This window comes from Heloderma suspectum, chromosome 3 (genome assembly GCF_057233095.1).
Source record: "Heloderma suspectum isolate Gila_16-S chromosome 3, 16-S_ref, whole genome shotgun sequence".
Lineage (NCBI taxonomy): Eukaryota > Metazoa > Chordata > Lepidosauria > Squamata > Helodermatidae > Heloderma > Heloderma suspectum.
In genome coordinates, this window is record NC_139460.1 from 271,910,803 (window position 1) to 271,938,553 (window position 27,751).

Consider the following 27,751-nt stretch of genomic DNA (forward strand, 5'->3'; position numbering starts at 1 on the left):
GACAAAATCATCCATGTGGTTTTTGAATCACAGCACTCTGATTCAAAGAGGCAAAAAAGAAAATCTTTCCATATACCATTCCTAAACATCCTTCTATTTACACAGTTGGGATAGCTGAAAGCATACTGCAGGTACAATCCTATAACCCACAAACAACCCAGAGTTTCTGGGTTCACACATAATGAAGCAACCCAGGAACGGGGTTCCCAGGTTGTTGATTAAAAGTGGAAACGATGAGCGCAGGACTTGCACACTCTGCATGTCCCTGCAATTCCTGGGTTAAACATAGAATTGCTACTATGATGTGCAAACTGGGTCTGTGTGGAATTAAGCCAAAAAATAAATGCATGCTCAGGGAACTCCACATAGAACACACAACTGTTTCGAACATCATCTCATCTGAAGCAGACTCTCAGTCATCACCTTGGCCGTTTTGATGCCTGCTCCCCTCATTTAAGGCTTCAATCCTGTGCATACTTATCTAGGACTAAGCCCCATTGAAACAGTGGGATTTACTTCTTGGTAAATATACACAGGATTGCACTGTAAGCTTACCCATATAACCATTTTCTGGAAGAAAAACAGGGAGAGCGTTATATTAAACATTCTACCAGTGCAAAACATTTTAACATTGAAGTCAGATTCCTGAAAAAAAAACTCTCTGCAGCTGCTTTCTGTCCTCTATTGCTGGATCTGACCTTGATTTTTCAAACAGTGGAATGTCTGGCTCAGGCACAGCTGGGCCATGTTTTGCTAGCTCTAACATTAAACCTTCTAATTGTTGCCAGGATTTTGCCAATAAGGCCCCCAATTTTCCTCAGATGCAAAAGAGGATGGGGCTTGTGCACCTTTAAAAGTTGTGTAAAAGAGGAAAGTGTGAAAAGTTAGCCCTGTTGAAATGTCCTCTTCTAAACAATCTTTAAAGGCAGACCAGCCTTGTCTGGCAGCTCTGCATCCTGCACATCTCAAAAGCCCAACAGGGGTCCTGTGACTCACAACAAGGAAGATGGCAAGTACTAGTCACTTTTTAGGAGTTGGTGAGTTTTGTACAAGTGGATGGAAAATACGCCTGAGTCACAATGTTAGTTTAGAATTACTACTGCATCTTTCTGCTCACAATACATTAAGTGTGTCACTCTGAATTGCCTAGCAGATGGGAAGAGAACCTTAGACTGTTCCCTCCTTCCACTGGCTAGGCCAACAACTGGGAGCTGGATTCATCCACAGAAATGAACAAGGATGAAGTTGATTCCTAGCTCCTTATTCAACACAGAACTATATGAGCAGCCTGACTAAGGAATTGAAGTTTATATGCATCTACACCCCATAATAACCTTTGGGCTACCTGTATCATCCATTCACCACCATGAACATGAGACTGTCCCCTTCAAGATGCACCAGCATCATTCTCATTGTTCCAAAGCACTGTTTTTCACAATGTGCATCCAGGTCGTGCTTAGGATTAAGGGCTTTACACTGCCCAAACTAAGTTTTAAGCCACTCCAAGTGACATCTCCAAGAGACCATGCCCTACAGCAGGGGTGGGCAACCTGTGGACCTCCAGATGTTTGGCCTACAATTCCCAACAGCCATAACCAGCATAGTCAATGGTGAAGGATAATGGGAGCTATAGGCCAACATATCTGGATGGGAAATCCTAGCACTGTATCTAGCCCAATGCTTCATTTTTCCACAACAACTTCTGTGGGAAGGATACAGGATAAAGAAAAATGTGCAGAGCTGCACATATAGATGAAAGCCACTGGACTGCACTCTTTGTGTTTCTAACCCCATGCCAACCCACACTAGAAGCATAAGGCATTGTTTGCACTAGCCATCTTTAAAGGGTCAGCTGCGGAGCATTCCTGTCTCTCCACCACCTCCATTTTTAATGGATCCCACATTGGTCCTCTCAACCCACTTTGCACTGCAAATTCAGTGAAATTTCTGTGTGAGTGTGGCAGATATCATCCACCACATATGCAAAAGCAATACATCCTCCATACCACATGCCTAAAGGAGGAATATTTCTCCCTCTCCCACTACAGAAGCATCATTTTCTGCAGGAGTACAAGGAATCCTGGGAAACACACAATTCAGACAGGCCCTAAGAACAGGTAGCCATGGTATTTTTTACAAGACAGGGGGCATCTCAGGAAGTTAATGTAATTTAAGAGGCAGAAGTACATATATTTATCTGAAGGCTATATACACGCAACACACACATCTATTTTGGGGAGCCACTATGCAGAAACTGTCCACAGTTTGCACATCTTCTCTTCCCCCAACATTATCCTTCAAACATCAGACTTTTGTGCAATGCGGTTGCGATGCCGCTAAAAGTGGGCTGTCTCATAGAAAATGGGAAAATAGAGAGAAGCCCCAACTCACAGAAATCCAAGAGGGCCAATCTTAGAAAGCCAAGGCCCCTTCACTGAACGGGGAGAGGAAGATAAATAAGCAAGGTATGTAGCAGCAGCTGCTTGCTGGGCCAAATTCTTTTCTTTAGTAAATATCAGGTATTTTGCTTCTTCGTCAGTAGTTTCCAGACTTGTTTTTTGTTTTGCTGAAGGAACCCTCAGTGACTTTTCAGCACAATCCTATGCATATTTACTCAGGAACAAGCCCCACTGTGTTCAATGGGGCTTAATCCCAGAGGTGTGCACAGCATCTATACCCCACTGCAAGAGTAATCTCCCACCAATCCTAAACACATTTTACTCTCCTTTGCTTCTTATGTAATGCAGCCCCTCTGATAGGTGAGAAAGCAAGATTAATCTTTGTGTTATTAAATAAGTACTGAAAAAGTTAACATATAGGGAACTTCAGGGTCTTTAACCAGTCAAAGTTGGTCCAATGGGGGAAAAAGATATAATTTAATCTACTTTGTAACTCAGAATTTATGCTTGTCAAATCAGAGTGTTTTATTTAAATCTTGAAAGAAGTCTGCAGTGCCATTATGGGAAAATGCAGTAACAGCAAATCAATATACCCAAGTTAAATTGGATACCAGAGCATTATCCCTAGCTCATGCATGCTCAAGAAGAAGCTCAAGTGATGACACCCCTTTATCACAAGCTAATTCCAAGTCTTAGGCTTTTTTTGTCATTGCCGTCCGTGGCAAGAGAAACAGACCCACTGGAGCGAAGCAATAATTCGGCAGCCAGGAGTGTGTTCACCTTCAATCTCAGGGGCCAAAGACAAGACAACGATAGAAAAAACAAAATAGATTCCTGTGTAACAAAGGCAATAATTGCCAGGAGTGTAGCAATCCAGAACTTGAAATGAAAGAGATTCCCCTACTTGGAGAAGAGAAACAGGGAAATGCTGAAGCATCTCCTTACCTGGTAACGTGTAAGAAAAGAAAAATGTACATGGGTTTGTGTTAAATCATTAGCGCAGCATCCACTGCCAAACTGCTTACAGCCAGGATCCTTTGCCAAGTGGGCCCCGCCCTACAGACTAACCTAAAATATGCCTGTGCTTACACACTTTGCTTTGTCTCATTTCTCCTTCCCTCACCCATAGTGTGGATTGTAGTACAGCACCTGAAGAAAAGATCTGGGTTGCCACTGCCAGGAAGGCATCCGTCACCACAGTTTCCAAGTGCAGCGAGATGTTGAGCTGCCGCGCAATGTTCCGGTAAAGGTTGGGCCTAATGTACTCTAGCTCATCACCTAAGAAAACAAACACAAGAAATTTATTTAAATAATTTGTATCCCACCTTTCAATTGAACATGCACATGCATGCACACAAATTCCTAAGGACACAAAAAACCCCACACAAGCAGGATAAAAGAGATCCATAAAACCTCAACAGAATCTAACAGAGTAGCTAAGAACACACCATTACTTCATTCCGAATTTGGATAAATAGAAAAACAGCCTTAAACGGGAGCCTAAATTTCAGTAGAGACAGGACTGCCTACCTGGCACCGGAGAAAGTGTTCCAAAGCTAGTGTGCCACTACCAGAAAGGCCCTGTCTCCTGTAATCAGCAGCCTGCTTACTAATGCAGCACCCAGAACAAGGCCTCCAACATGTTGTGTGAACAGCCCCATTGTCTAACTAGGGCCGAAGCGTCTCTGGGTCTTCTAGAAACAAAACACTTCCGCGACAATTCCCTCATTACCCCTTCCCTAAAAAAAAAAAAAGTTTCACACACAGTCAGGGCCAGCCCTACCATCAGGCAGAGTAAGACAGCTGCCTCATGCAGCAAATGCTGCCGGAAAGTGAGTTTTTGGAGGACAGAGCTGTATGTGCTAGTCTGTCTGCCTGCCCTGCACCCTCTAAGCTACCCTGCTGTCCTCAGGCATGGCAGAGGACAGTGTCCTATTGCCAGTGTTGAAGTAAGATTCCACTGGCCAGCTTTCATACATGGAATAACGGGAAGGAGATACCATCTTGGCCTTTGCCTCAGGAAGCAAAATGTCTTGGGCTGGCCCTGCTGCACACAGCCATTTAGGGCTTATTTTCAGTATAGTGCAGTTGACGTCATCAGATAACCCAATCCAGTTCAGCTGTAGTGTGGGGTGCAGCTGCAACCATCTCAGAGTGGACAGAAACTCACCAATGAGTGCTTTAACACCACTAATATCAATATTAAAACAGCCCAATTAGCTGTAGTTGCTACAAGTACAAGCAGGCAAACTTTGTTTTTAGGTCAATGATGTCCTCACCCTTGCCCCCAGTGTGATCCTAATTTCACAGCCTGAACAATGCATGAACCTGCTCCCTGTTGTGAAGTCACATCCATCCCAGTTCTTCCATCCACACCAGTGGGCTCAATGCTGGAGCAGCATGTTTCTCCTCCCAACAAGAGTGATGGATTTTACTAAAAGCATGTTTTGATGAAGAATTTATTATTAATTCAAACATGCATCTCCCTCCACATTTCAGTCTTCAGGCAGGCAATTCCTCCTTTTGAATTCTCAGGCTGTGTACATTCATTCACACATCCATCCCCATAATGTGTATGTTCCATGCATATACCTCTGTATATTTGTCTGCTATTACCCACAGTTTGCAAGTAAATAAAGCAACATACCAATAAACCCATAAAAAATGCCAACAAAAAAATCTTGACAGGGCTCAAAGACTCCACCAAAAGGAGGTTAGCAACTAAAGATATACAGTCAGGGCCAGAAATATTGGAACAAGGATAACTGTTTGGGCAGTTGGCCTCTGTACACCACCACATTGAAGTTGAAAGGAAACACACCCAGATGGGAGCGAAGTCAGGACTTTCAGCTGTAATTCAAGGGGTTTGACAAAAGTGGGGCACTAACCATTCAGGAAGGACAGCCAGTGGCATAGACACACATCCATCCTTGGTGGCTCATAAGTAATGGAACAAACCAACATCATTTCAAACTTAAGGATCATCTTTAATACCTGTATGAAGATCCTTCGCAGTCAATGGCTGCCTGAAGTCTGGAACCCATGGACATGACCAAATGCTGAGTTTTCTCCCTCAAGATGCTTTGCCAGGCCTTTACTGCAGCTGCCTTCAGTTGGTGCTCGTTTGTAGGTCTTTCTGCCTTCAGTCTTGTCTTCAGTAAGTGAAAAGCATGCTCTATTGGGTTGAGATCAGGTGACTGACTTGGCCATTGAAGAACATCCCACTTCTTTGCCTTGAGAAACTCTGGGGTAGCTTTTGCTGTATGTTTTGGGTCATTCTCCATCTGCAATATGAAGCAGCGTCCTATCAGTTTGGCAGCATTCGGCTGAATCTGAGCAGAAAGTATAGCCCTATACACTTCAGAATTCATCCTGCTGCTTTTATCTGCAGTCAGGTCATCAATAAACACCAGTGACCCAGTTCCACTGGCAGCCATACATGCCCATGCCATAACACTGCCTCCACCATGTTTGACAGATAATGTGGTATGCTTTGGATCATGAGCTGTTCCTTTCCTTCTCCATACTTTTCTCTTCCCATCATTCTGGTACAAGTTAATCTTGGTTTCATCAGTCCAAAGAATCTTATTCCAGAACTGGGCAGGCTTTTTTAGGTGTTTGCTGGCAAAGGCTAATCTGGCCTTTCAGTTCTTGAGCATTACCAGTGGTTTGCACCTTGTTGTGAAGCCTCTGTATTTACATTCATAAAGCTGTCTCTTGACTGTAGATGTTGACAGTGACATGCCTACCTCCGCAGGAGTGTTCTTGACCTGGCTAGATGTTGTGAAAGGGTTCCTTTTCACCATGAGCAAAATTCTGCGGTCATCCACTTTAGTTGTCTTCTGTGGTCTCCCAGGCCTTTTGCTGTTGCTGAGCTTGCCAGTTAATTCCTTCTCTTTCAGGATGTTCCAAACTATTGTGTTGGCCACTCCCACTGTTTTTGCTATCTCTCTGATGGGTTTATTTTGTTTCCTCAGCCTAATGATGGCCTCCTTCACTCGCATGGACACCTCTTTGGAACTCATGTTGCGAGTTCCAGTGAACAGCTACCAAATGCAAATGTGACGCTCAGAGCCACCTCCAGGCCTTTTATCTGCTTGATTAGTCATGGGGTACCCAGGAAACAGGCCGCACCTGGCCATGCAGCTGCTTGTCAGCCATTCGTTCCATTACTTATGAGCCACCAACGAAGGGTGTGTGTGTATGCCACTGGCTGTCCTTCCTGAATGGTTAGTGCCCCACTTGTGTCACACCCCTTGAATTACAGCTGAAAGTCCTGACTTCGCTCCCATCTGGGTGTGTTTCCTTTCAACTTCAATGTGGTGGTGTACAGAGGCCAACTACCAAAACAGTTATCCTTGTTCCAATATTTCTGGCCCTGACTGTACATGCAGCTATGGATGTGCATAGAAAGCAACATATAATACATTGAAATGTAAGAGCTGTATTACTCTGGCCTTTTCCTTGTGTGTACTGGGGGGTGAGAAGAAGATAACCAGTGGGTGGATGCCATGAGCAGAAACATGGCTGTTCAGCATTTTCTAAAAGATGTAGATCAGCCTCCCCTGGCCTGGTGCCCTACAGATAGATGTACTGGACTTCAACTCCAATCAGCCCCAGCTTGCTTGGCCTATGGTCAGGAAAATGCTGAGAGTTGTAGTCAAAAACATTTAGAAGACACCAAGCTGGGGAAGGCTGAGTTAGCATATAATGCATAGATCACCACTATGGATGGAACTGAGCAACTAGGGAGAATTTTTTCAGTGTTGGTCAAATGGTGAACTACCCTTCTCCTGTGTCTGGGATAGACAAAAAGAGGCAGTCAGATCCAGGATATAACCCTTCTCCCGTTCTATTAACTAGTTGCTGTTTTGAAAAATGATGGAGGCACCACAATATAAAAGAAATGGGATACATGCAGTGCTGGATATATGCAATGCTAGTTTTTGAGGGTCCTTGGGCAAGACACCCTTAATGGGCCCTCTCCCTCAGTGAGCCTAGCTTCTTCACCATATTGTCACCAGCTGCTATTGCTCCTCCTTCTCATCATTGCTACCATTCCCTTGCTTGACAGGCAGAGAGCCAGTGAGCAAGTAGGCAGTGGCACCTACTCCTAGTCCTCACCCTTGCCCCCAGGGCAACCTACTCCTTCTCACAACCATTGTTGTCTGAGTGAGAGGCAGGTGAACAAGCAGGTTGCAATAGTGAAGAGAAGTTAGTTCAGGGGGCTCTTAACAGTGGACCCCTGCTGGGGTGTGGGCCCTTGGCAGGTGCCCAACCATGCCTACCTTTGGTGCTAGCTCTGGATATATGTACATGATGCTTATTTTAGACTGGTCTGTTTTCTGATGTGCTGCTAAATTGCAGGTTTACTATTTTATTGCTTCCATTGGTTATTGTTTTTTTAAAATTCCTGTAGTAAGCCACTCTGAGATTCTTTTCTGGACTGAAGAATGGGATAACAAATGTTTAAAATGACCAATCAGTCCTCAGCTCAAATTTGGCTTTAGTGTGTGTCCTCAGAACTATGTTCTTGTATTGCTTCAGAGAGGGTTAAGGAAATGTTGGAGCTTTTCCTTCCTCAGACAAGATGTGGATAACTCAAGTATCTCAACACTTTTGTGGGATGCACCCTTTTTCAACACCTTGTCAACCTTGTGTTAAAGTCAAAAAGGTATTTCATGGGCTGGGACATGACGGAAGCTCAGGGCCTGCCTGAAGCTGTGAATTAGTTAGGCAGACTAAATGTGTCACCACCTATTTCACACTAATATGGACATGAAGCATTAAGATCTGGAGCACTCTTGACTTTTCAGGTTCTTTGCTGGCCTGACTGACTTTATCTAATCCCCAAGCCTGCCCCCCAGCTTCAAGTGTGCTCAGTCAGCATTTTTCTTGATCTCATGTCATTCCCAGAGAAACACAGGAGAAGGGCATCAATCAGCAAGAAGAGCCACATCCAATGTCAACTTTCCTACTCACGTTTTGGAAAAATCAGTGTGAGCGTAGGAGGCTGGACAGTAGCCAGAGATGTATATCTTCATTGTAACAAGGGAACAGTCAGGAGCAAGTCTCAAGATGTGTGAACTCCCAGAAGCTTTACAAGAATCATGGGAAGGGCTGTAGCTCACTGTTTACATGCTTTGCATGCACAAAGTCTCAGGATCAACCCCTAAGAACTCCAGCAGGGCTTGGGAAGACTCCAGTCTGAAACCTTGCAGAGCTACTGTCAGTACTGTCTACACCAGGAGTTAGCAAGCTGGTGCCCTCCAGATGTTTTGGACAACTCCCACTAGCCCCAGCCAACATGGCCAATGTTCAGGGAGAGTGGGAGCTGTGGTCCAAAACATCTGGAGGGCACCAGGGTGCCTATCCCTGGTATAGACGGTACTGAGCAAGATGAACCAATGGTCTTGAGTCAGAATAAGTCATCCTCCTATGTTCCATCTCCAATTGTTCCCATGTTAGAAAGACGAGTGGCTACAGCCACTCCCTTAGCATTCCCCTACATACGCTTTCAAAGTGGAAGTAGGGAAATAAAATCCTGAAAGTGTCCTGAGTGAGTGTGTTTATGCTAGACCACTCCCCACTGCCTTGCGGCCTAGGTTTCTACTACTGGTTATAGTTCTGGAGCTTTTCTGCAGAATGAGTTTATTATTGGGCAAAGGCAATGAATGTGCATTTGATTCTCCTTTATTGTATGCTGTCTGTGCCACTTCCCTCAAGGTAGCACTACTGTTACATGATATTGCATCTTCCCTTGCCACAATATCATAGAATCATAGAATAGTAGGGTTGGAAGGGGCCTACAAGGCCATCGAGTCCAACCCCCTGCTCAAGGCAGGAATCCAAGTCAGAGCATCCCTGACAAATGGCTGTCCAGCCTCGTCTTGAAGGCCTCCAGTGTGGGAGAGCCCACTACCTCCCCAGGTAATTGGTTCCATTGTCGTATTGCTCTTACAGTCAGGATGTTTTTCCTGATGTTCAGCCGGAATCTGGCTTCCTGTAACTTGAGCCCATTATTCCGTGTCCTGCACTCTGGGATGATCAAGAAGAGATCCTGGCCTTCTTCTCTGTGACAACCTTTCAAGTACTTGAAGAGCGCTATCCTTATCTCCCCTCAGTCTTCTCTTCTCAAGGCTAAACATGCCCAGTTCTTTCAGTCTCTCTTCATAGGGCTTTGTTTCCAGTCCCCTGATCATCTTTGTTGCCCTCCTCTGAACCCTCTCCAGTTTGTCTGCATCCTTCTTAGAGTGCAGTGCCCAGAACTGGACACAGTACTCCAGATGAGGCCTAACCAGTGCTGAGTAGAGGGGAACTAGTACTTCCCAGGATTTGGAAGCTATGCTTCTATGAATGCAGCCCAAAAGAGCATTGGCCTTTTTTGAAGCCACATCACATTGTTGGCTCATATTCAGCTTGTGATCGACAACAATTCCAAGATCCTTCTCGCTTGTAGTGTTGTTGAGCCACGTATCCATCTTGTAACTGTGCATTTGGTTTCTTTTTCCTAGGTGCAGAACTTGGCATTTATCCCTATTAAATGTCATTCTCTTGTTTTCTGCCCAGCGCTCCAGTCTATCCAGATCACTTTGAATTTTGTTTCTGTCTTCCAAAGTATTAGCTATCCCTCCCAATTTTGTGTCATCTGCAAATGTGATCAGCATTCCCTGCACCTCCTCTTCCAAGTCATTAATAAAAATGTTGAAGAGCACTGGGCCCAGGACTGAGCCCTACGGTACCCCACTCGTTACCTCTCCCCAGTTTGAGAAGGTCCCATTGATCAGCACTCTTTGAGTCCGATTCTGTAGCCAACTGTGGATCCACCAGATCGTTGTTTCATCTAGCCCACTTTGAGCTAGTTTGCTCATCAGGATATCATGGGGCACTTTGTCGAAAGCTTTGCTGAAGTCGAGGTATATGATGTCTACAGCATTCCCACGGTCTACAATATATATTTATATCGAGGTGGGGACGGGGGGAACCACACTTCTTCTAGACAGCACATTCATTGTTGTTGTGGATGCTATCTGGAGCGTGGGTGTGCAAGTGTCAGGAACAGCATCTACTGCAGCCTTCCCCAATCGGAGAAGACTGATCAGTGGATATTTTTAGGTCATTGGTTGACAAGCAACACAATTCCTTCTTAGTTGCACTACACAACTCCAGCAGAGGAGCACTCATCTACACACTTTTTAAAAACTGGCAAACATTGGTCAGGTTACCCAACAATGCTTTGCCACCTTGGGAGTCTTCAACTGGAGCATTTTTAATTTGAATCTTTGTTGGCTGTGCACCCCAGCACCAGATTTCCTGTACTTCACCATGCACCTGCCCAGATTAATAAAGTACAAACAGCTACTCTCTGCCCCCTGCCCCCATCTATTTATACATGACGAGGCTGTTCTGGTACACATGGCCATAGATATTGCACATTGACATTGAAAAAAGACTTGCAAGGGTACTGCACAAAGATTATAAACACACTTGGGCCCCACTTTAATTAATCACGCAGACAGGACCCTTCTGTATTATGCTCAGCCTTTGAGCGGATAGCCAGTGTGATGTATGCCCAATGACCATGTTGGCTGGGAGTGTTGGTAGTTGCAGTCCAACATATCTGAAAAGTGTTAGGTTCGGAAAGGCTGACTCTCAGACTAGGAGAGGAGAGACTGGGGTTCAAATCCTCACTCACCCATGAAGCTCACTCAGTGATCTTGGGCCAGTAGCTATCTCTTAGCCTAAGCTATTTCACAGGGCTACTGTGAGAATAAAATGGAGGGAGAACCATGTATACCAACTTAAGCTCCGTCAAGAAAAGGCAGGATTTAAATGTAATAAAACAAACAAATCTCATTGGACTACTGTGTTAATATGTTCCTAAAGGAGCATCCTGGGGGGTGTCTCCATGAGGAATTTACTGTGAGGTTGCTGTATTTGGAGCACATGATATCGTGGCCATTGCGCGGCCACTCTGGAGTTTCATGCTGAAAAACTGGTTCTTCCGATAGTTTTCCTTAATTCGGCTTGTCTACGCTTCTATTGTGGTGTGCACCACCCTCCACATTTACTCTGGCTTGATAGCCCTGCCCAGGGGTGTGTCTTTCACTTCACTGACCCCGGTCAAGGGGTTTTTCCCCACTATTTCCGCCATTTCAAGGCGTCAGAGTTCTGCGCTACCTCATGGCATTTACTTCACCTTGCCTACCACTAAACTCTGGTGGCCATCCCTGTAAAGCTCTGGGAAGCCTGATAACAATCCCCCCCTCATCTCGCAACCTCACTATGTCAGTATCGCGCATTTTTCCAGCATTACCTATACCCCCATCTCACTATGTCACTGTGCTGCTATCAAGATTATGTATTGCTGGACAAATGCATGATAGTGACCCAGTGACATTCAAAACACCTTTGTAGGTGTGATTTGTTTAACTCCTTCCTATCAGGATGGGTGATTTCTTCCATCTCACTATGCCACCATCATGCAATTGCACTCACTCTCTCTCTCTCTCTCTCTCTCTCTCTCTCTCTCACACACACACACACACACACACCACTCAGTAATTAATGGGGTGGGAGAAACAATGATTTTTGGCAAGACCGTGGCACAGGAAGAGACCTCCCAGGGTTTTATCGATTAACAAAGGAACTGCAGCTGTGTTTCTTTACTGTTCATTTTGTTGGTGAAAGGAAGTAATTAATGCTAAGCTTCGATCCATAGCATTATGGGAGCATCAGGGGAAGGAGAGCCAGGGGTGGGGGGGAGCCTCTCTTATTGGTTGAGTGGCCCCTGCCAGTCTGATGACATTTACTCCAAGCCTCCCACCCCACCGGGAAGCATGTTCTGTGAAGCAACTTATACCCCCTTCGTCATGCATTAAGATCTTCAGAGGAGGACCTTCTCTGAGTACTATCACTGGGAGAAATACATTATTTATTTACAAAAGGCAGGGCCTTCTCTATGGTTGCACCCCAACTTTAGAATGCCCTCCCAAGGGAGTTACAAGTAGAACCTTACTTTCTTTTTGGTGGCAAATCAAAACTTTTTTTGTGCAGGCATTTTAAATTTAATTTTTTAAATAAATTATTGATTTGTTTCATGTTTCTTTGTTTGATGGCTGAATAATTTGTATACTTCTTATTTTATTACATTGTATATAAGTTTATTGTTATTATAGTGTATTTGCGTTTTCATAATGTTATGTACACCCTTCCAGGGTTCCTTGTGGATCATTTATTATCACAATAAATAAATAAATAGCACTAAGCAGATGGAACTTGAAAGCCTACAGTTTATTCATCTCCTCTAATCTTGTTAAGGACTGCAGAAAGCAATAACCACTTGCCCGTTATGTAATCTTCTGGCAGTCTCAGTTAAGCCGACACTGAAGCAGATGAAACACCAGAAGGTTTTGGAGAAACCTGCAAGGAAAACATTTGACCCTGGGAAGGGCTGAATTGTTCCATGTGATCTGATAAAGAACAGAAAGGAAGTGTGGTGCATATATGCACAGGCCTGATAAGACCCATTTGTGAGGGAGGAGGTTCTTTGCACAGGGAATGTGGGATTCCTTTTGAGAAAAAGGCAAAGAAAAGAAGAAGTCAAGGATAGCTGCTTCCTACCAAAAAAACACATTTGGTGTGAAGAAAGGATGGGGCATAGTGTAAACTCATAAGGGAGAGATATTTGCTCTACATCCCTCCAACCAGTAAGTAATACTACACAATTTAGCTTCCATTTATTTTTTTTACCAAGTGCACCACCTAAAATTAATCTCCGGCTTTGCCAATATGAAGACTGTCATGTTTGTCTTTACTTTTGCTCCCTGCAGTGCCTACTCAGGACCCTGTGACCAGGTTTGGACAACACACCACAGCTTGTTATATTTAACCCATGACGAGCTGCGGCACACATAGGTGCCATACTGCGTATTGAGCCCACACTTGGGAGTAGTTTGTTGTATGAATCTGGTGAGCGTGGGTTATGTGAGGGTTAAACAACTTTGCATAACCCTAAAACAGACCATGGGTTATGCGAGGGTTGTTTTACCCTCACATAACCTATGCTCACTGGGTTTGCACGGCATGACAACCTCTGAGCAGAGATTGCATTTCCTAACTGGCAGCTGCATATACCGCAGTCTCGCTGTGGTTTAAATTACTTGTGGTGGCCTGTTGTGTAATGCGAACAGCCCCTGTGTGTCTCACCCAAGGCAAGAGACAGATCTGAGTTATAGCTGGCCTTTGTTTTCAGAAATGGGGCTCAGCCCTTGCTTCTCTGTCCCAGAATGCTAGGTGTAATCTGATACCAGCAACACTTACCAGTGACTGATTCACTCAGTCTGCAATCTACTCCTCCTTGGGACTGAGTGCTTCTCCACATCAGGTTTTTTATCCCGCAACTTTACCAGGGCTTCTGCTTCCGGATTCTTTGTGGGATTAAGATGGGCTCCTTCACACACACTTCCAGAGTTTTTTCCCCAGAGGATTGGCTTTATCTGCAAGTTCTATATGTTTCATTATACAGCCATTAGATGGCTTTGTTGTTATAGCACCACTTCCTCTTTACACAGACAAATTCAAACCAATTCAAGCAGTTTCTTTTTATTACCACATTATTTCCATTTCAAATTAAGCTGTGGAATGGTTGCAAACCAGGGGAGAGGCACTGGAGGTTGATAACGTCATGTAAAGGACCAGCAAACTTCTGTGAGTAACCAATCTCAACTGCAAGATAAAAGCCCATGTGGAAAAGCTCTGAGTCTAAACTGCAGACAACACCTGGCCTAAGTTTTGTACTTTTTTGTTGTCCCCCTTCTTCTCCCATCTGCCCCAGGTTTTGCACCATCTATCTTGATGAAGAGTTCTGGAGAACTTGAAAGCTCGCTCAAATTTTTATGGCATTTTGGTTGGTCCTAATAAAGGTACTGACTAACTCGATTATGTTCTACATTAACACTAAGTTTATTACTCTGCTTGGAGTAAAAGCGCCTACAATTCTTATTTCCCAATTATGGTGTAATGCCTATGTGATTTCCCAGATTTTTAAAATCATTCTTATACTGAACCTTCAAGCACATGAATTTATGTAAAGATTAGTGTGAGCTCCCTTCCCACCCTCTTCCCCATCACTCTAGAACAGGGGTAGGCAGAAAGCAGATCTGGATCTACTTGTAGATCTCTGGGTGATTTGTTGTAGACTGTTGGACTGGGAGCCAGGAGATCTGGGTTCTAGTCCCCGTTCAGCCATGGATACTCACTGGGTGACTTTGGGCCAGTCACAAACTCTCAGCCCAACCTACCTCACAGGGTTGTTGTTGTGAGGATGAAATGGAGAGGAGGAGGAGGATTACGTACACCACCTTGGGTTCCAAGAAGAAAAAAGGCGGGATATAAATGTAGTAAATAAAATAAATAAATTACCAAGGATTTCTGATTCCCAGTTCTTTAACAATGGCAACAACAAAATGTCTCCCTCGTCCTAAATTATACTGCTGAAAAGAAGAAAGGGGAAATCAGAAGTGGGTTTTTGGGTGGAAGAACTACAGGCTCCATTCAGTTCCCGTACTCAAAACAAATTCCTGGGCTCAGAAAATGCCAGTTACACCAAACTCTGGTTGTTAGTTGTCGGGGTTCTAAGAAAAAACAAAATAGATCCCACAAGCCTGAAGTCTGTTCACCCCTACTCTACAACACAGATGATTGCAAAAACAGAATGCAAAAAGCTCCAAAAGGATCTCCCCAAAATGGGTGAATGGACAATAAAATGGAGAAGGCCATTTAGTGTAGGTAAAGTGTAAAGTGATGCATGTTAGGACAAAACTTCTTGTCCTCACATATACACTAATGGGGTCTGAGCTGGTAGCCAGTGACTAACCAGGAAAGAGATCTTGGGGTCATGGTGGAAAGATCAATGAAAACATCCACCTAGTGTGCTGCAGTTGTGAAGAGGGAGAATTCCACTCTAAGAATGATTAGGAAAATAGTCAAAAATATTGTAATGCCTTTATGGGAAACTATGGTACAACCATACTTGAAATACAGTGTAAGTCCTGGTCACCGTATCTCAAAAACGATATGGCAGAGCTGGAAAAAGGGCAAAAAAGGGCAGCCAAAGTGATCAAGAGTCTGGAGCAACTTTTGAGGAAAGGTTACATTGTTTGGGGCTTTTTAGTTTAGAAGTGTATAAAATTATGCATGGTGAGAAGCAGAAAAAGTTTTTCTCCAATTCTCACAGAAACTCAGGGTCATCCAATAAAGCTGAAGTACTTCTTCACACAGCACATAGTTAAACTATGGAATTCGCTGCTACAAAATTTGGTGATGGCCGCCATCTTACATGGCTTTAAAGGGTGTTGGACAAATTTGTGGAGGACAAGGCTATAAATGCCACTAGTCATAATGGCTGTATAATACCTCCAGGATCAGAGGCAACATGCCTTTAGATACCAGTTGCTGGGGAACAACAGCAGGAGAGAGCCATTGCCCTCATGTCCTGCTTGTGGGCTTCCCAAGAGGCATCTGGTTGGCCAGTGTGGGAAACAGGATGCTGGATGAGACTGGCCTTTGTTCTGATCCAGCAGGACTTTTCTTATGCAAAAGGTATCATGGATACCTTTTTGAGCTTTTTCCTCACAGAACAGCAGCCAGCACTGGGACATTTCTATGACAGGTGTATTGGGGAGACAGGGTTAGACCTGCCCCCAGCAATATTACACTTCTGCCAATGCTTTACCACTAGAATGCCTCCCGTAACAAAGACATCCAAAAATCTTAATTCGATACCAAGCCTGCTGAGGTAATCCTGGTGGGGTAAGTGCCAGGGATCATCCTTGACTCCAGGCACACAAGGTGTTCCCCAGCCATTCTCACGGAGGGCAGAACAGGTTTGACTTGTTACACCAGCTGGCGGGGCTACAAAGCTTGGGCCTCCGCGTTTCTGACACATGATTGGGAAACAGCAGGAACAGCAGTGTGGCTCTGGTAACTCTATAGGATTGTTTATGACAGAAGTAAAAGAAAGGCTGGGATGGTTGTGGGGGAAGCAGAAGGTGATGTTTCTCTCAATGTTTCTGTTAGTGTTTTAGTTTCAAGCAGTATTGCTTAGATGGAATGCCAAGTTATTGTACTCATCAACCAAATCATAATCAGAACATAACAGCCAGGACAGTTGTCAAGGAGACACCTTCAGGATTCGCAGCCACACTTGCTAGCCCTTTGAAACCATTCACCACCCACATAATCCAAGGAATGTAAGTCCCACACCTAGCCTCACTCCTGGGCAGAAATAAAGTGTAACCAGGGGGCGGGGGGGAATACAGGAAGAAAAATGGGGAGAGAACCAGGAATGAAAATAAAGGAGATGGAGAGGGCAACAGCAATGCCGGGACAAGAGAGCAGGAAGGGAAAGAAATGGCCCAAACAAAAAGCAATACAAATCCCACTGGAGAAGATAAGAACAGTTCAGGAAAGAATTAGAAACTGCTAGCAGCACAGGATGCTCCACAACATGCTCCAACGTCTCTGGCCCTCAGATCTATAACTGTCAGCCCGGAGAGAAGGCTTTGAAAGCAACCCGAAGATTAAAACCAGTTGTACAAAGATGCAGAAACATACATTAAAAAGGACAACTATTAAAATTGGTGTTTCCCCAATGGTTTTGATGATATTATTATCAAGGGAAATTATATGCATAACTCCTTCTAAAAGCTGCCAAGCAAAGCTGCGTACTCCAATAACCCTCACTTAAGCAAAGTAGTTCATCCTGTAACCTCTTCTCTTTTAATCTCTCTCCCTCCCTCCTCTCTCCCTCTATATATTCTTGTGGGCAATGGGTATTCCCTCCAAAATGGATATGTCACTGGATATGACAAGGCTAGATCAAGGCCATGATGGACCCTGGGGCTAGCCATCTGTAGTGGGCCCTCTACTCTGCTCCCAATACTGAACTCACAGGTGACATTTGTGGATGCACACAAGGTCAAAGAAAGCTATTTTTTTTTTTTTGGTACAATCATGCAACATTTTTACTACATATTTTAGTGGAAACCACCTTCCATGCTTTCTGGGAAGCAAAAAACTAATTCTTGCCCATGATAGAGAATCCAGATACAAACACAAGCTTCCTCTTTTACAGCATACAGCATACATAATTATCTTTCTCTCTCTCTCTCTCTCTCTCTCTCTCTCTCTCTCTCTCATACACGCACACACACTCAAGAAAGAGACACAGACTAATTCACTGACTCACTTAGACATAACAGCTAAAGAGTGTGCGCCTGTGCAGACACACACACGCACAAACAGAGCCAGAGTTAGTCAGGGCATTTTCTGCCTGAGGAAGTACCAGCAAATTTCTCCCATCCCTTACTGGATGACCTTGTTCCATCACTACCTCTCCGCCTAACTTACCTCACAGGATTGTTTTGAGGATAGAGACATTTAGCTCCGGGAGAAAAGGCAAAACATAAACGTAGTAACAGAAAGTAAAAAAAAGAAAGAAAGAAGCTATACTGAAAAATGTAATTGCCTTACACTGTGTTCAGTGCTAACTATGCACTGCATGCTGCCTTACTGTGTGCACGCGTTTACATACACGTGCACCAGGAACAAGATGCATCCAATACTTGGAAATATATCTTAGAGAGTGGCTGGGGAGGGAGCCTGAAAACTGACACCAGCTCTTGCAATTCGTACAAATTTTTGTGAACTGCCCAGAGAACTTTGGCTATTGGGCAGTATAGAAAGGTAATAAATGAAATGAAATAAATAAAACTACTGAACATTCAAAATTTGAAAAACATCCTCTGGCTTCTTATATGGCTCCATCTTCTGCATGATCATCAACTCAAAGAAACATTATTAACAGTGCAACTCTATATATGTCTACTCATTAGTAAGTGGGGCTTACTTCCAGGTAAGTATGTATAGGATTGCAGCCTTACAGAACAATCCTATGCATGTCTGCTTAGGAAAAACAAGGCCCATTGTGTTCAATAAGACTCTCAGGTAGGTGTGCACAGAATTGCAGCCTAAGTGTGCAATCCTATGCATGTTTAGACAGAAAAAATCCTACAACTCCCAGCATAGCAGGCTGGGGAATGCTTGGACTTGTAGGACTTTTTCCTGTCTAAACATGCGTAGGATTGCACCCTAAGTCTCTCTTCTTCCAACCTTTTCCTTCCTTCAGGTTACTGTAATAGGGAGATTTCACTTACGGAGTTTCATTACGATAACATTTCAGAATCCTCCAAGAGGTTCTCAAGCGGATCATCTTTTAAAAAAGGTTTGACAAATAAAACACTTTTCTAAGTAATGTTCTGCTTGAAATAGGTGTCTACAGCACCAAACTATTGCCCACTGCAGGACTGGCCCTACCATTAGGCAGAGTGATGCAGCTGCCTCAGGCAGCAGATGCTGAGGGGCGGGGAGTACCCTTGCAGTATTGGAGGGCAGAGCCATGTGTGACATTGTAGCCTGCCCTGCATCCCCTAAACTAGCCTGCTACCCTCAGATGCAGTGCAGCATGTTGGCTCGCTGGCAGTGTTGAAGTAAGATACAAGTGCCTATCCAGCCTGGTCGGCCTCTGTACATGGAATGGAGGCGGGAGGCACCACGATTTCTTGAACCAGCCCTGCCCCTCCACAGGATCAACACCAAAATAGTAATCGTGCAGAGGCAGACAATTTATCCTTTTCAGTTGCAGACCATTAGCACACAGTATGCTGCTGTTTATTGTCATAGAAAGACTGAACAAACATAAATGCCAGGACAAATTCCTATCATTGTACAAAACCCCATTGGCCAGTAAATATTAGGTGCTTCCAAATGGGAGCACTAATAGCCTTTCAAGGCATCATGCAGCTTCTCCATCGGTTTTTCTTCAACACATTTTTTCTGGCAAGGAAAAAGACAGAGGAAGCAGTGAGAAAACATGGGGGGGGGGCTACAAAAAGAGGATCATCATCATCAAGAAGGAGAATCCCTTCCAAAATGGGCAAGCTGAAATCTGAATTTGAAGACCGAATCTGAAGCAGATTACTGGAATGTGGTGAAATTGGGGTCGGGGGGGGGGCTCTGGATGACTGGGTTCACAAAGAAGTCTTCAAATTCGGATTTCAGCTTGCCCATTTTGGAAGGGATTCCCCTTCTCATTAATAATGATAATAATAATAATAAATTCCTCTTTTTGTTTCTCAGAACTTCTCTGGGAGATATTGGCTGCAAGTCTAAACCCACTTACAGGGGAGGAAGCCCCATTGAACCCAGTGGGGCTTACTTCTGAGTAGAGATGCATAGGATTGCAATGTTCCCCATTTCTAACTCCCCCCAACCCGATTTCACAGCATCCCAGCAATCTGTTGCAGAGTTACTGCTCCCCACCCCATTTTCTCCCATGTGTGCACTTTTGCCTACTGCTTCCACCCCACCCCCTCTTTCGCCCTTTCTCTTTCCCCCCCAGCTTACAATGAGAAGGCAAGATAAAGGATAAAGCATAACAGAGAAACTACAGAACATCAAAGAAGCACAACTCCACAATCACTTTGAGTTGCTACAGTTAGCCTTTAACCCTTTCATTGCAGGGGAGTGAGATTTATTTCTTACTTCTGAGTAAACATGAACAGAAAGGTGGGGAGTTAAAGACTGAAACCAGGTTAACTAAAGTGATTGAGTGTCTCTCTAGCCACAGTAGCGGGGACAGTAATATGAGGGATTCTTTGATGTTCTGTAGTTTCTCAGCTATTATGTAAAATCCCATCTCTGCTTTATCGCAGTAACGTTCTTTCTGGTTTATGGGAGCATTTGTAATGTAGTAGCAGCCGGGAGCCTGGAGGGGGCGGGAAACAAGCCTCACTCATTGGTCTCCCCACCTTTTTTTCCCTCTATGTCCACCCACCCCACACCCCACTTGTAAATAACTCCACTCCCCACAGGCAGCTGTGGTTGGTGAAGCTGCACTGCTTACTTCAGGTTCACGATGGAGCGGCAATGCGCTATTTCACATTGCACCTTTAAAGGATTTTTTTTTTTTAAGGTAGAGGCTGAAGATAAGAGCACACCTATACTTTTGGGGGGATGGCTGCAACATGATGTCAGTGAGGTCACGACCAGGTGAGAGAGACACCCATGGGCAGGGCTATCATGCCAAAGTAAATGCAGAGGTACACATTGCAACAGACGCTTGGACAAGCCAAATAAAGGAAAACAATCAGACTAAAAGTAGTCTCAGAAAAACTGGTTTTTCTGTGAAAATCTCCAGGATGGCTGTGAGATGGCCACAACATCACTTGCCCTGAACAACCTCCAAACGCAACACACTCACAGTAAATTGCTCATGGAGACACCCTGGGTGTGGTGGGGGATTGGTGCTATGCTCAACAGAATGATTTCACAAACTTAAAGCAAATAACAGTGGACAGCTTGTAACACTTTGGAAGTGGGATGCAGCTATTCTGCTTGCCGTACATTCTATTTATTTTGTATTTATTACATTTCTCTTACAAATGTATAAAACTGAATGGAAAACTCCTTAGTTCAGCATCCCTCATGCTCACAATCTGTCATAGTCAAGGACAACTAATAGCCAAAGTTTACCGTTTGCAAGAGCAGATACAAAACTAATCTATGATGGGCAGGTGTGAGAAATCCAGCTGCCCCCTCCTCCCTTCTACAACACCGCCCTGACCAAAGGACATGCCCAGATAGGTCCGAGCCACTGTAGCCACCAAAATCTGCATTACTACACATCCAAGGTTAGACCCATCCTCTTATCTCCCCACCCCTACACCACATGACAATATACAACAAAGGGTGTCTTGCAGCCTCTTCTATCTTGCAGGGCTGGAAGTGCACATTCATGCTTGTCACACCACATGACTAGGGAAATAGTAGTGAGCTTTCCAGCCTGAAAAAGCTTTGTTTTACGTGCATTGAGGCTGGAGGCACAGATAGTTTTTGTAGAAGGGTAAAGTAGTGGTGGTCCGCGGTGGCTTAGTGGTTAAGACACTGAACTGCAGACTGGAAGGTCGGTAGGTCAGCAGTTCGAGACCCGAGTGCTGCGTGACGGAGTGAGCTCCCGTCTTCAGTCCCAGCTCCTGCCAACCTAGCAGTTCGAAAGCAAGAAATTGCAAGTAGATAAATAGGTACCGCCTCGGCGGGAAAGGTAACAGCGTTCCGTGCACCTCGGTGTTCAGTCATGCCGGCCACATGACCACGGAAGCGTCTTCGGACAGCGCTGGCTCTTCGGCTTAGAAACGGGGATGAGCACCGCACCCTAGAGTCGGACACGACTGGTTGGGGACACCTTTACCTTTTTAAAGTAGTGGTATGCTAGGGGCAGCATTGCCTCTGGTTTACACATTTATTCTCCTGCTGCTGTCCCCGGCCAAAGAGGTTGTGCAGGTTTTTGAGCACAATTAGAACCTGCAAACCTCTATGATCAGGATGATACTGGAATGGGTACACACACCACGGGCAGTCATACCATCTTCACCACTTTAAAGAAAATACTATCTGTCTCAGCCAAGTAACTGCCACTGATTTTAGTAAGTGTAGAGTAATAAAAGGCTGCACACAGTTATGCATGGAAACAAGATCTGTTGTTCTCTTCTCTTGTGGTCTTCAGTGTCTATATACCAATGCCCAGAGTATGGGAAACAAACAGAACGAACTTGAACTCTTAATACAGGAGGGACATTACTACTTGATAGGTGTAACTGAAACTTGGTGAGATGACTCCCATGACTGGAATACAGCAATTGAAGGATATAAGTTGTTCAAAAAGAACAGGAGGGACAGAAATGGAGGTGGAGTTGCACTGTATGTTAAAAACACATATCTCTGCACAGAAATACAGGAGGATGAGCCTGGTAGCCCCATCAGGGTGATCAGGGTACTGAAAACAAAGCCCTATGAGGAGAGACTGAAAGAACTGGGCATGTTTAGCCTTGAGAAAAGAAGACTGAGGGGAGATAGGTTAGTGCTCTTCAAGTACTTGAAAGATTGTCACACAGAGAGGAAGGCCAGGATCTCTTCTCGATCATCCCAGAATGCAGGACACGGAATAATGGGCTCAAGTTACAGGAAGCCAGATTTTGGCTGAACATCAGGAAAAACTTCCTGACTGTTGGAGCAATATGACAATGGAACCAGTGACCTAGGGAGGTAGTGGGCTCTCCCACACTGGAGGCCTTCAGGATGAAGCTGGACACCCATCTGTCAGGGATGCTCTGACTTAGATTCCTGCATTGAGCAGGGGGTTGGACTCGATGGCCTTGTAGGCCCCCTCCAACCCTACTATTCTATGATTCTATGACCTATGATTCTAAGAGTGGGGACAGCTTTTTCGGGGGCAGGACAAGCTCTGCTTCCCCCTGCCTTTGCTCCTCAAATGGACACACATCCTGAGTTCCATATGGAATATTGACTATCAACTCCTTCCCCCTCTCCCATGCTTCAGGAGAGCTGTCCATTTTGTACTTCAAAGAAATGACATAGTTATTTGATCAAACATTTGTCAGTGCATCATTATTATTATTTTATTTTTATTATTTTATCATTATTTCATCAAATTTTATCATTATTATTATTCACTGAAATATGCTCTTAGAAGGGGTGGAGATGGCTACATGGTTGGCCCAAGGGGCCACCTGATCTGCTCTGTACACAGTTCTGATCTCTATAGTTGACAAAAAACATGGCAACCAGCACTGCAGACCGGATAAACAAGTTGCACATGAGCTCAATCCATGAGGAAATGGTACGTGTCAGCCTAAAATGCAGTGAGCGTGCTTTCACAGTGGGCTCATCATAAAAAATACGGTACTGCTCTACAGTGCTCTGTTCTCAAACACACCCGGATAACTGGGAAGTCCAGAATTCTGGGCTGAGCATACTGTTATTCTTACCCACATAAGACTGTACCAGCTGAGCAGTTTCAGAGAAACAGGACCAGGCACCATTCACTAGACTGCCATAACAGAAATGAACAAGGGATTTCCTGATCTCTTGTTGAGCCCCACAGTACAAAACATTTTCCCCTAATCCACTCAGAAATTCTAAGAATCCAAACTGACATCCTCACAGAGACTGTGATAAAGTAATCCTGTGTGTGTGTGTGTGTGTGTGTGTGTGTACGGCAGGGGGAGAGTAAAGTGCTTCCAAAAGCCCTGGTGATTTGCACTAGCCAGGGCAGGATGTGTTTGTGTGGGGCAGGGGGGGAGAGGTTTTTTTTTTTAAGTTTCCTCTAATTGAAAGTAATGGGAAGGGGGAATTTCATTAGTGGAGCACAGCCAAAGGCCCTGATCCTGGGTCCCCTCAGAGTTTTGGACAGGCTTTGAATCCACAGGATCCAAAACTGACTGTGCACTCCCCACCCCAAATGTTCTGTTTTGGGGCCTTATGCTAGCGGCTGTCGGCAGGACCACCACCACCAGCTTTCCATGGGCCAAACTGGGCCACTGTGGGCAGACAGTCCACTACCGGTAGGAGGGCACCGCTCCCCCCATCCTACCCCCTCTCCCAGCCGGTGGATCTAGGGGTTAGGATTGCTCTGTGACAGCTGTTGCACTTACCTAATCTTAGTAGTATGTTGGACACTTCTGCTAACTTGCCACCAGGAACAGGTGCACTGTGCTCAGGTTTGTTCCAGCCAATTCCAGCCCGAATCAGCCTGGAGTGGATGTAGTCTCTGCAGAGCACCTTGGCCTGGGATACAAGCTCCTTGTCAGTGGGAGTCCGATCAAACACTTCCATCACCTCTGCAGCAAAGACAGAAGAGCGGCGCAGTACCTCCATCTTCATCACCTAGTCCCAAGCATACAGGATGGGGCCGTCATGAGAAATTCCCTAGTGGGATGCCTTGAGAGGAAATCGTCAGCCGGACAGCATTTCACTGTGATCCTGATTCACTGCAGCCCTTGCACAAATGCTCTTTGGAGCTACCTAGTCGATAAAAAAAACAATCAAAACATCTATGAATAAAACAGGAACAGCAGCTTGAAATAGGTTGGAACTTGTTACACAACATGAACTGGACAACATGTTTCCCCACTGGATCATTCACTGCAGGACCCATAATAGAATGAAGTACGTTGAAAGTATTGGTGTCTGATGTATTTAATTTAGTTGTTTATGAAAAATTCAAAAATAAAATATTAAAAAACCAGGAACAAAATTAATATCCAGCCTTATCAACCACAGCAGTTGATGCTGACTTCAGTAATTAACACTATTTTATGCCAGAAATTGATTTACAGCACAATCTGATGCATGTTTTTTCAAAGTCCCTCCGTCTTCAATGGGGCTTACTCCCAAGTAAGTGTACATAAGACTAAAACTTCACTGACTCAATAGGAGCAAATGAACACACAAATCATACCCTACAGATTTCAGGATTCCTGTAAGAACAGTGGAGGATGCAGGCACAAACATTTTACAAGTTAACTAAATTTTCCCCAGATCCATTAGCCCTTTTAAGAATCAGCAGTATTGAGATTAAAGTTTACAAGATCAGAACACTAGAATCTGGAAGTAATGTTTGGAGCCAGACACTCTCATCTTGTTTTGTGCGAAACAGAAAAAACTTAGCACAAATTAAACCAAATCCCAGTGGCAGTAACATCAGCAAAAATGTGCATACCAGGTTCCATTACCCACTCAACCAAAACATGGCCGTCTGGGAGAGAAAGACCACAACATGCTGCCTGCATGGCTTCTTCACAAAAACAGAAGCAGTCACACCAGACATCGTCCTGGGGGTGGGGGTGGGGGGAGGACAGGGACCCCTAAGGCTGTTTGCTTGTGTAATCTTTGATCTTCATCTAAAGTAAGACGACATTATTGCTCATATTTATAACATCTGTGAGACAATGTAATTAATTTTTTTAAATTTCTTAAGAAACAGAGTACAGTAGGACTGCAAGTTACATCCACAGTCATCTGTCATCTATATAAACTCCTAGCACTGAGCCATGATTTAGCACACACCCCAAGCATTCCTAACAGAACCACCCACGTAATAATAGATCAAAAATCCTGGTTTATCACAGAGAAGAGCAAAAAGTTCAGTCCCTAGCAGCTCCAGTTAAAGCATGCAGGAAGAGTCCTGTCTGCGACCCTGCAGAGGCACAACAGATAACTGGGCCAACGGCCTGACTTAACGGCAACCTTAAACCCCGAGGACCAAAAGGTACCACAGAGATTTCACGTAGGACACGGAACAAGTTGGAATTGACCCATATGTTTCTGTTAGCAAACTATGTCACATGTTACAAGGCATCTACCCTGTAAAATCTTATTTTTCCAACCAATCTGATATTATGAACATTCTTTTTTCAGTCCACAACAGGACAAGCAGTACAACCCTGAGCATACAAAAAACGATCTTAGAAAAGTACGTATACACTTACACAGGAGTACCTAAAACGAGGGTCACAAATAGTATTATTGGGTCATCAAATAGCCACTCGTATCTGATTTCAGCAGGACCACAGTTGACCAACAAAATAACTATGTCCGTGGGGTGTAGGGCGCTTCCAGGCAGAGGGCTCCTAGCGCTACCAACCCGAATGGTCACACGTGGAAGACACCATCGTCTGGCCAACCCATAGAAATCCGTAAACGAGGCAGACAATGGCACGACCGAAGCCTCATCTGGAAGCCCCCAAAAACGTGGAGTTAGGAGGACCCCAATGAGGTACCCACATCAGTCTTACCCAGTCTCTTCTAAATATGGCGAGGGGAAAGAGAACAGCCAATTCAAGCCACAAAAGTTTCCCGGCAATTTACCTTCCCAAGGCATGTCCAGCCCGCAATGATCCGCAGATGGCTTCTCACGCACTATGCCCCGCTGGCCTCTTTCCCAGGGCCCCGGCTGCACAGAGACGACCAGGGCTCTCCGCTTTGGAAGCCACGCTCCGCCGCGCCGGGCTCTCCAGCCACCGTCCCGCTCGTCCCCGCTGTCCGCTCTTGCTCTGCTCCCTTTCAGAAAGAGGAACGCGGCTTGCTGTAGCCTTGTAAGGAAAGTGAATTAACTAGGAGGAGGAGTTAAGCCGCGTTAGAAAGAATCCTCCCGCCCCCTTCCTTGCGCTCTTAAGGAGGCGTCCCGGGAGCTGAGCTGGTCAGACTGAAAAGGCGCTACTGTGTATTTTGCCATGGTTATGGGGGCTTCTAATTGGAAGCGCATCTGTCTAGAAATAGCCTAAAAGTCCTCAGCACTGGGTTGTTGTTTTTGAAGTGGTTACCTCAAAGAAGAAATGTGTCTATAGAGCAGCAAAAACGTCCTCCACCATTCTCACAATTACGCAGTTGTTCACGCCCCTAGAGGTAGGTGAGGGTAATTATTATTTATTCATTGCATATGAATTCAAGATCTATAATATGTTTCAAATGCAATACGGAGTCTTGGCCTCCAGCAGCCATCAAAGGCAGACCAACCAGTTGTCAGGGGAAGGAAGGCTGCTCACTCATTCCAAGCAGACCAATAATGAACCATCAAGCAGAGATGACATTTTGTCATTGTTGATTTCTACTGCCATGTGGACCGATGAGATAGGCACAAGATGCTCCTTATCATTAAATGCCACTCTGAATTTGATGGACATAATCTCTTTTCCATTGACATAGCAAAAAAAAAAAAGGTGATTGTTTTTGGTTTGCTATTTAAAACACTGCTTATTTAAAGTGACATGTTACAGAACAAGAGAAAACCACACAAAGAAGGCAGTAAGAATAAAAAGAAAACACACACACCCTCTCTTCAGAAATAAATGCATGCAGTTGGAAATGGGCTTCCTTCTTTGGTTATTTGATACATATATGAAGAAAATGTTTAGATTATAAAGGCAAGCTTAGAAACACCCTGTGCTGTTCAACATTTTTATAAATGACTAGGATGAGGCATAGAAAGGATGCTTATCAGATCTGCAGATGATACGAAGCTGGGAGGATTAACTAATATCACAGAAGACAGAATCAAGATTCAGAATTATCTTCACAGGCTGGAACACTGGAACACCAACATGAGGAAATTCTAAAGAGATGAATGTAAAGTCTTGCATTTAGGTACAAAAACTGCATTTATATTCTGGTGGATCACTAGCTGAACATAAGCCAGCCATGTGATGCAACTGCTAAATGGATGGGGGAAGTGTAACCCTGTTGGTTCTTCTGGACCTCTCAGCAGCTTTTGATATCATCGACCATAGTATCCTTTTGGATCATTTATCTGGATTGGTCTTAGGAGGCACAGTTTTAAAGTGGTTCCAGTCCTTTCTGGAGGTAGGGTCTCAGAAGGTGGTGCTGGGGGACTTCTGTTCTACCCCATGACTTTAAGCCTGTGGAGTGCCGCAAGG

General features: G+C 44.5%; 1 protein-coding gene across 2 annotated transcripts in view; it reads right to left on the reverse strand.

Annotated features, from left to right (window-relative positions):
- The window catches only part of BOK (BCL2 family apoptosis regulator BOK), a 45,448-nt gene extending 19,060 nt beyond the window's left edge, over positions 1-26,388 (reverse strand). Inside the window, exons 1-3 of one of the 2 annotated variants that reach the window (XM_084847001.1) lie at positions 26,187-26,388; positions 23,972-24,341; positions 3,549-3,677 (exon numbers count right to left, since the gene is read on the reverse strand). In XM_084847001.1, the coding sequence (XP_084703127.1) occupies positions 3,549-3,677; positions 23,972-24,200 (358 nt within the window). In that variant the 5' untranslated portion in view covers positions 24,201-24,341; positions 26,187-26,388. Of the gene's footprint in view, positions 1-3,522; positions 3,678-23,971; positions 24,342-26,186 lie in introns of both variants that reach the window. The other variant, XM_084847000.1, reaches the window with a different exon arrangement.
- Between the last annotated feature and the right edge of the window lie 1,363 nt (positions 26,389-27,751).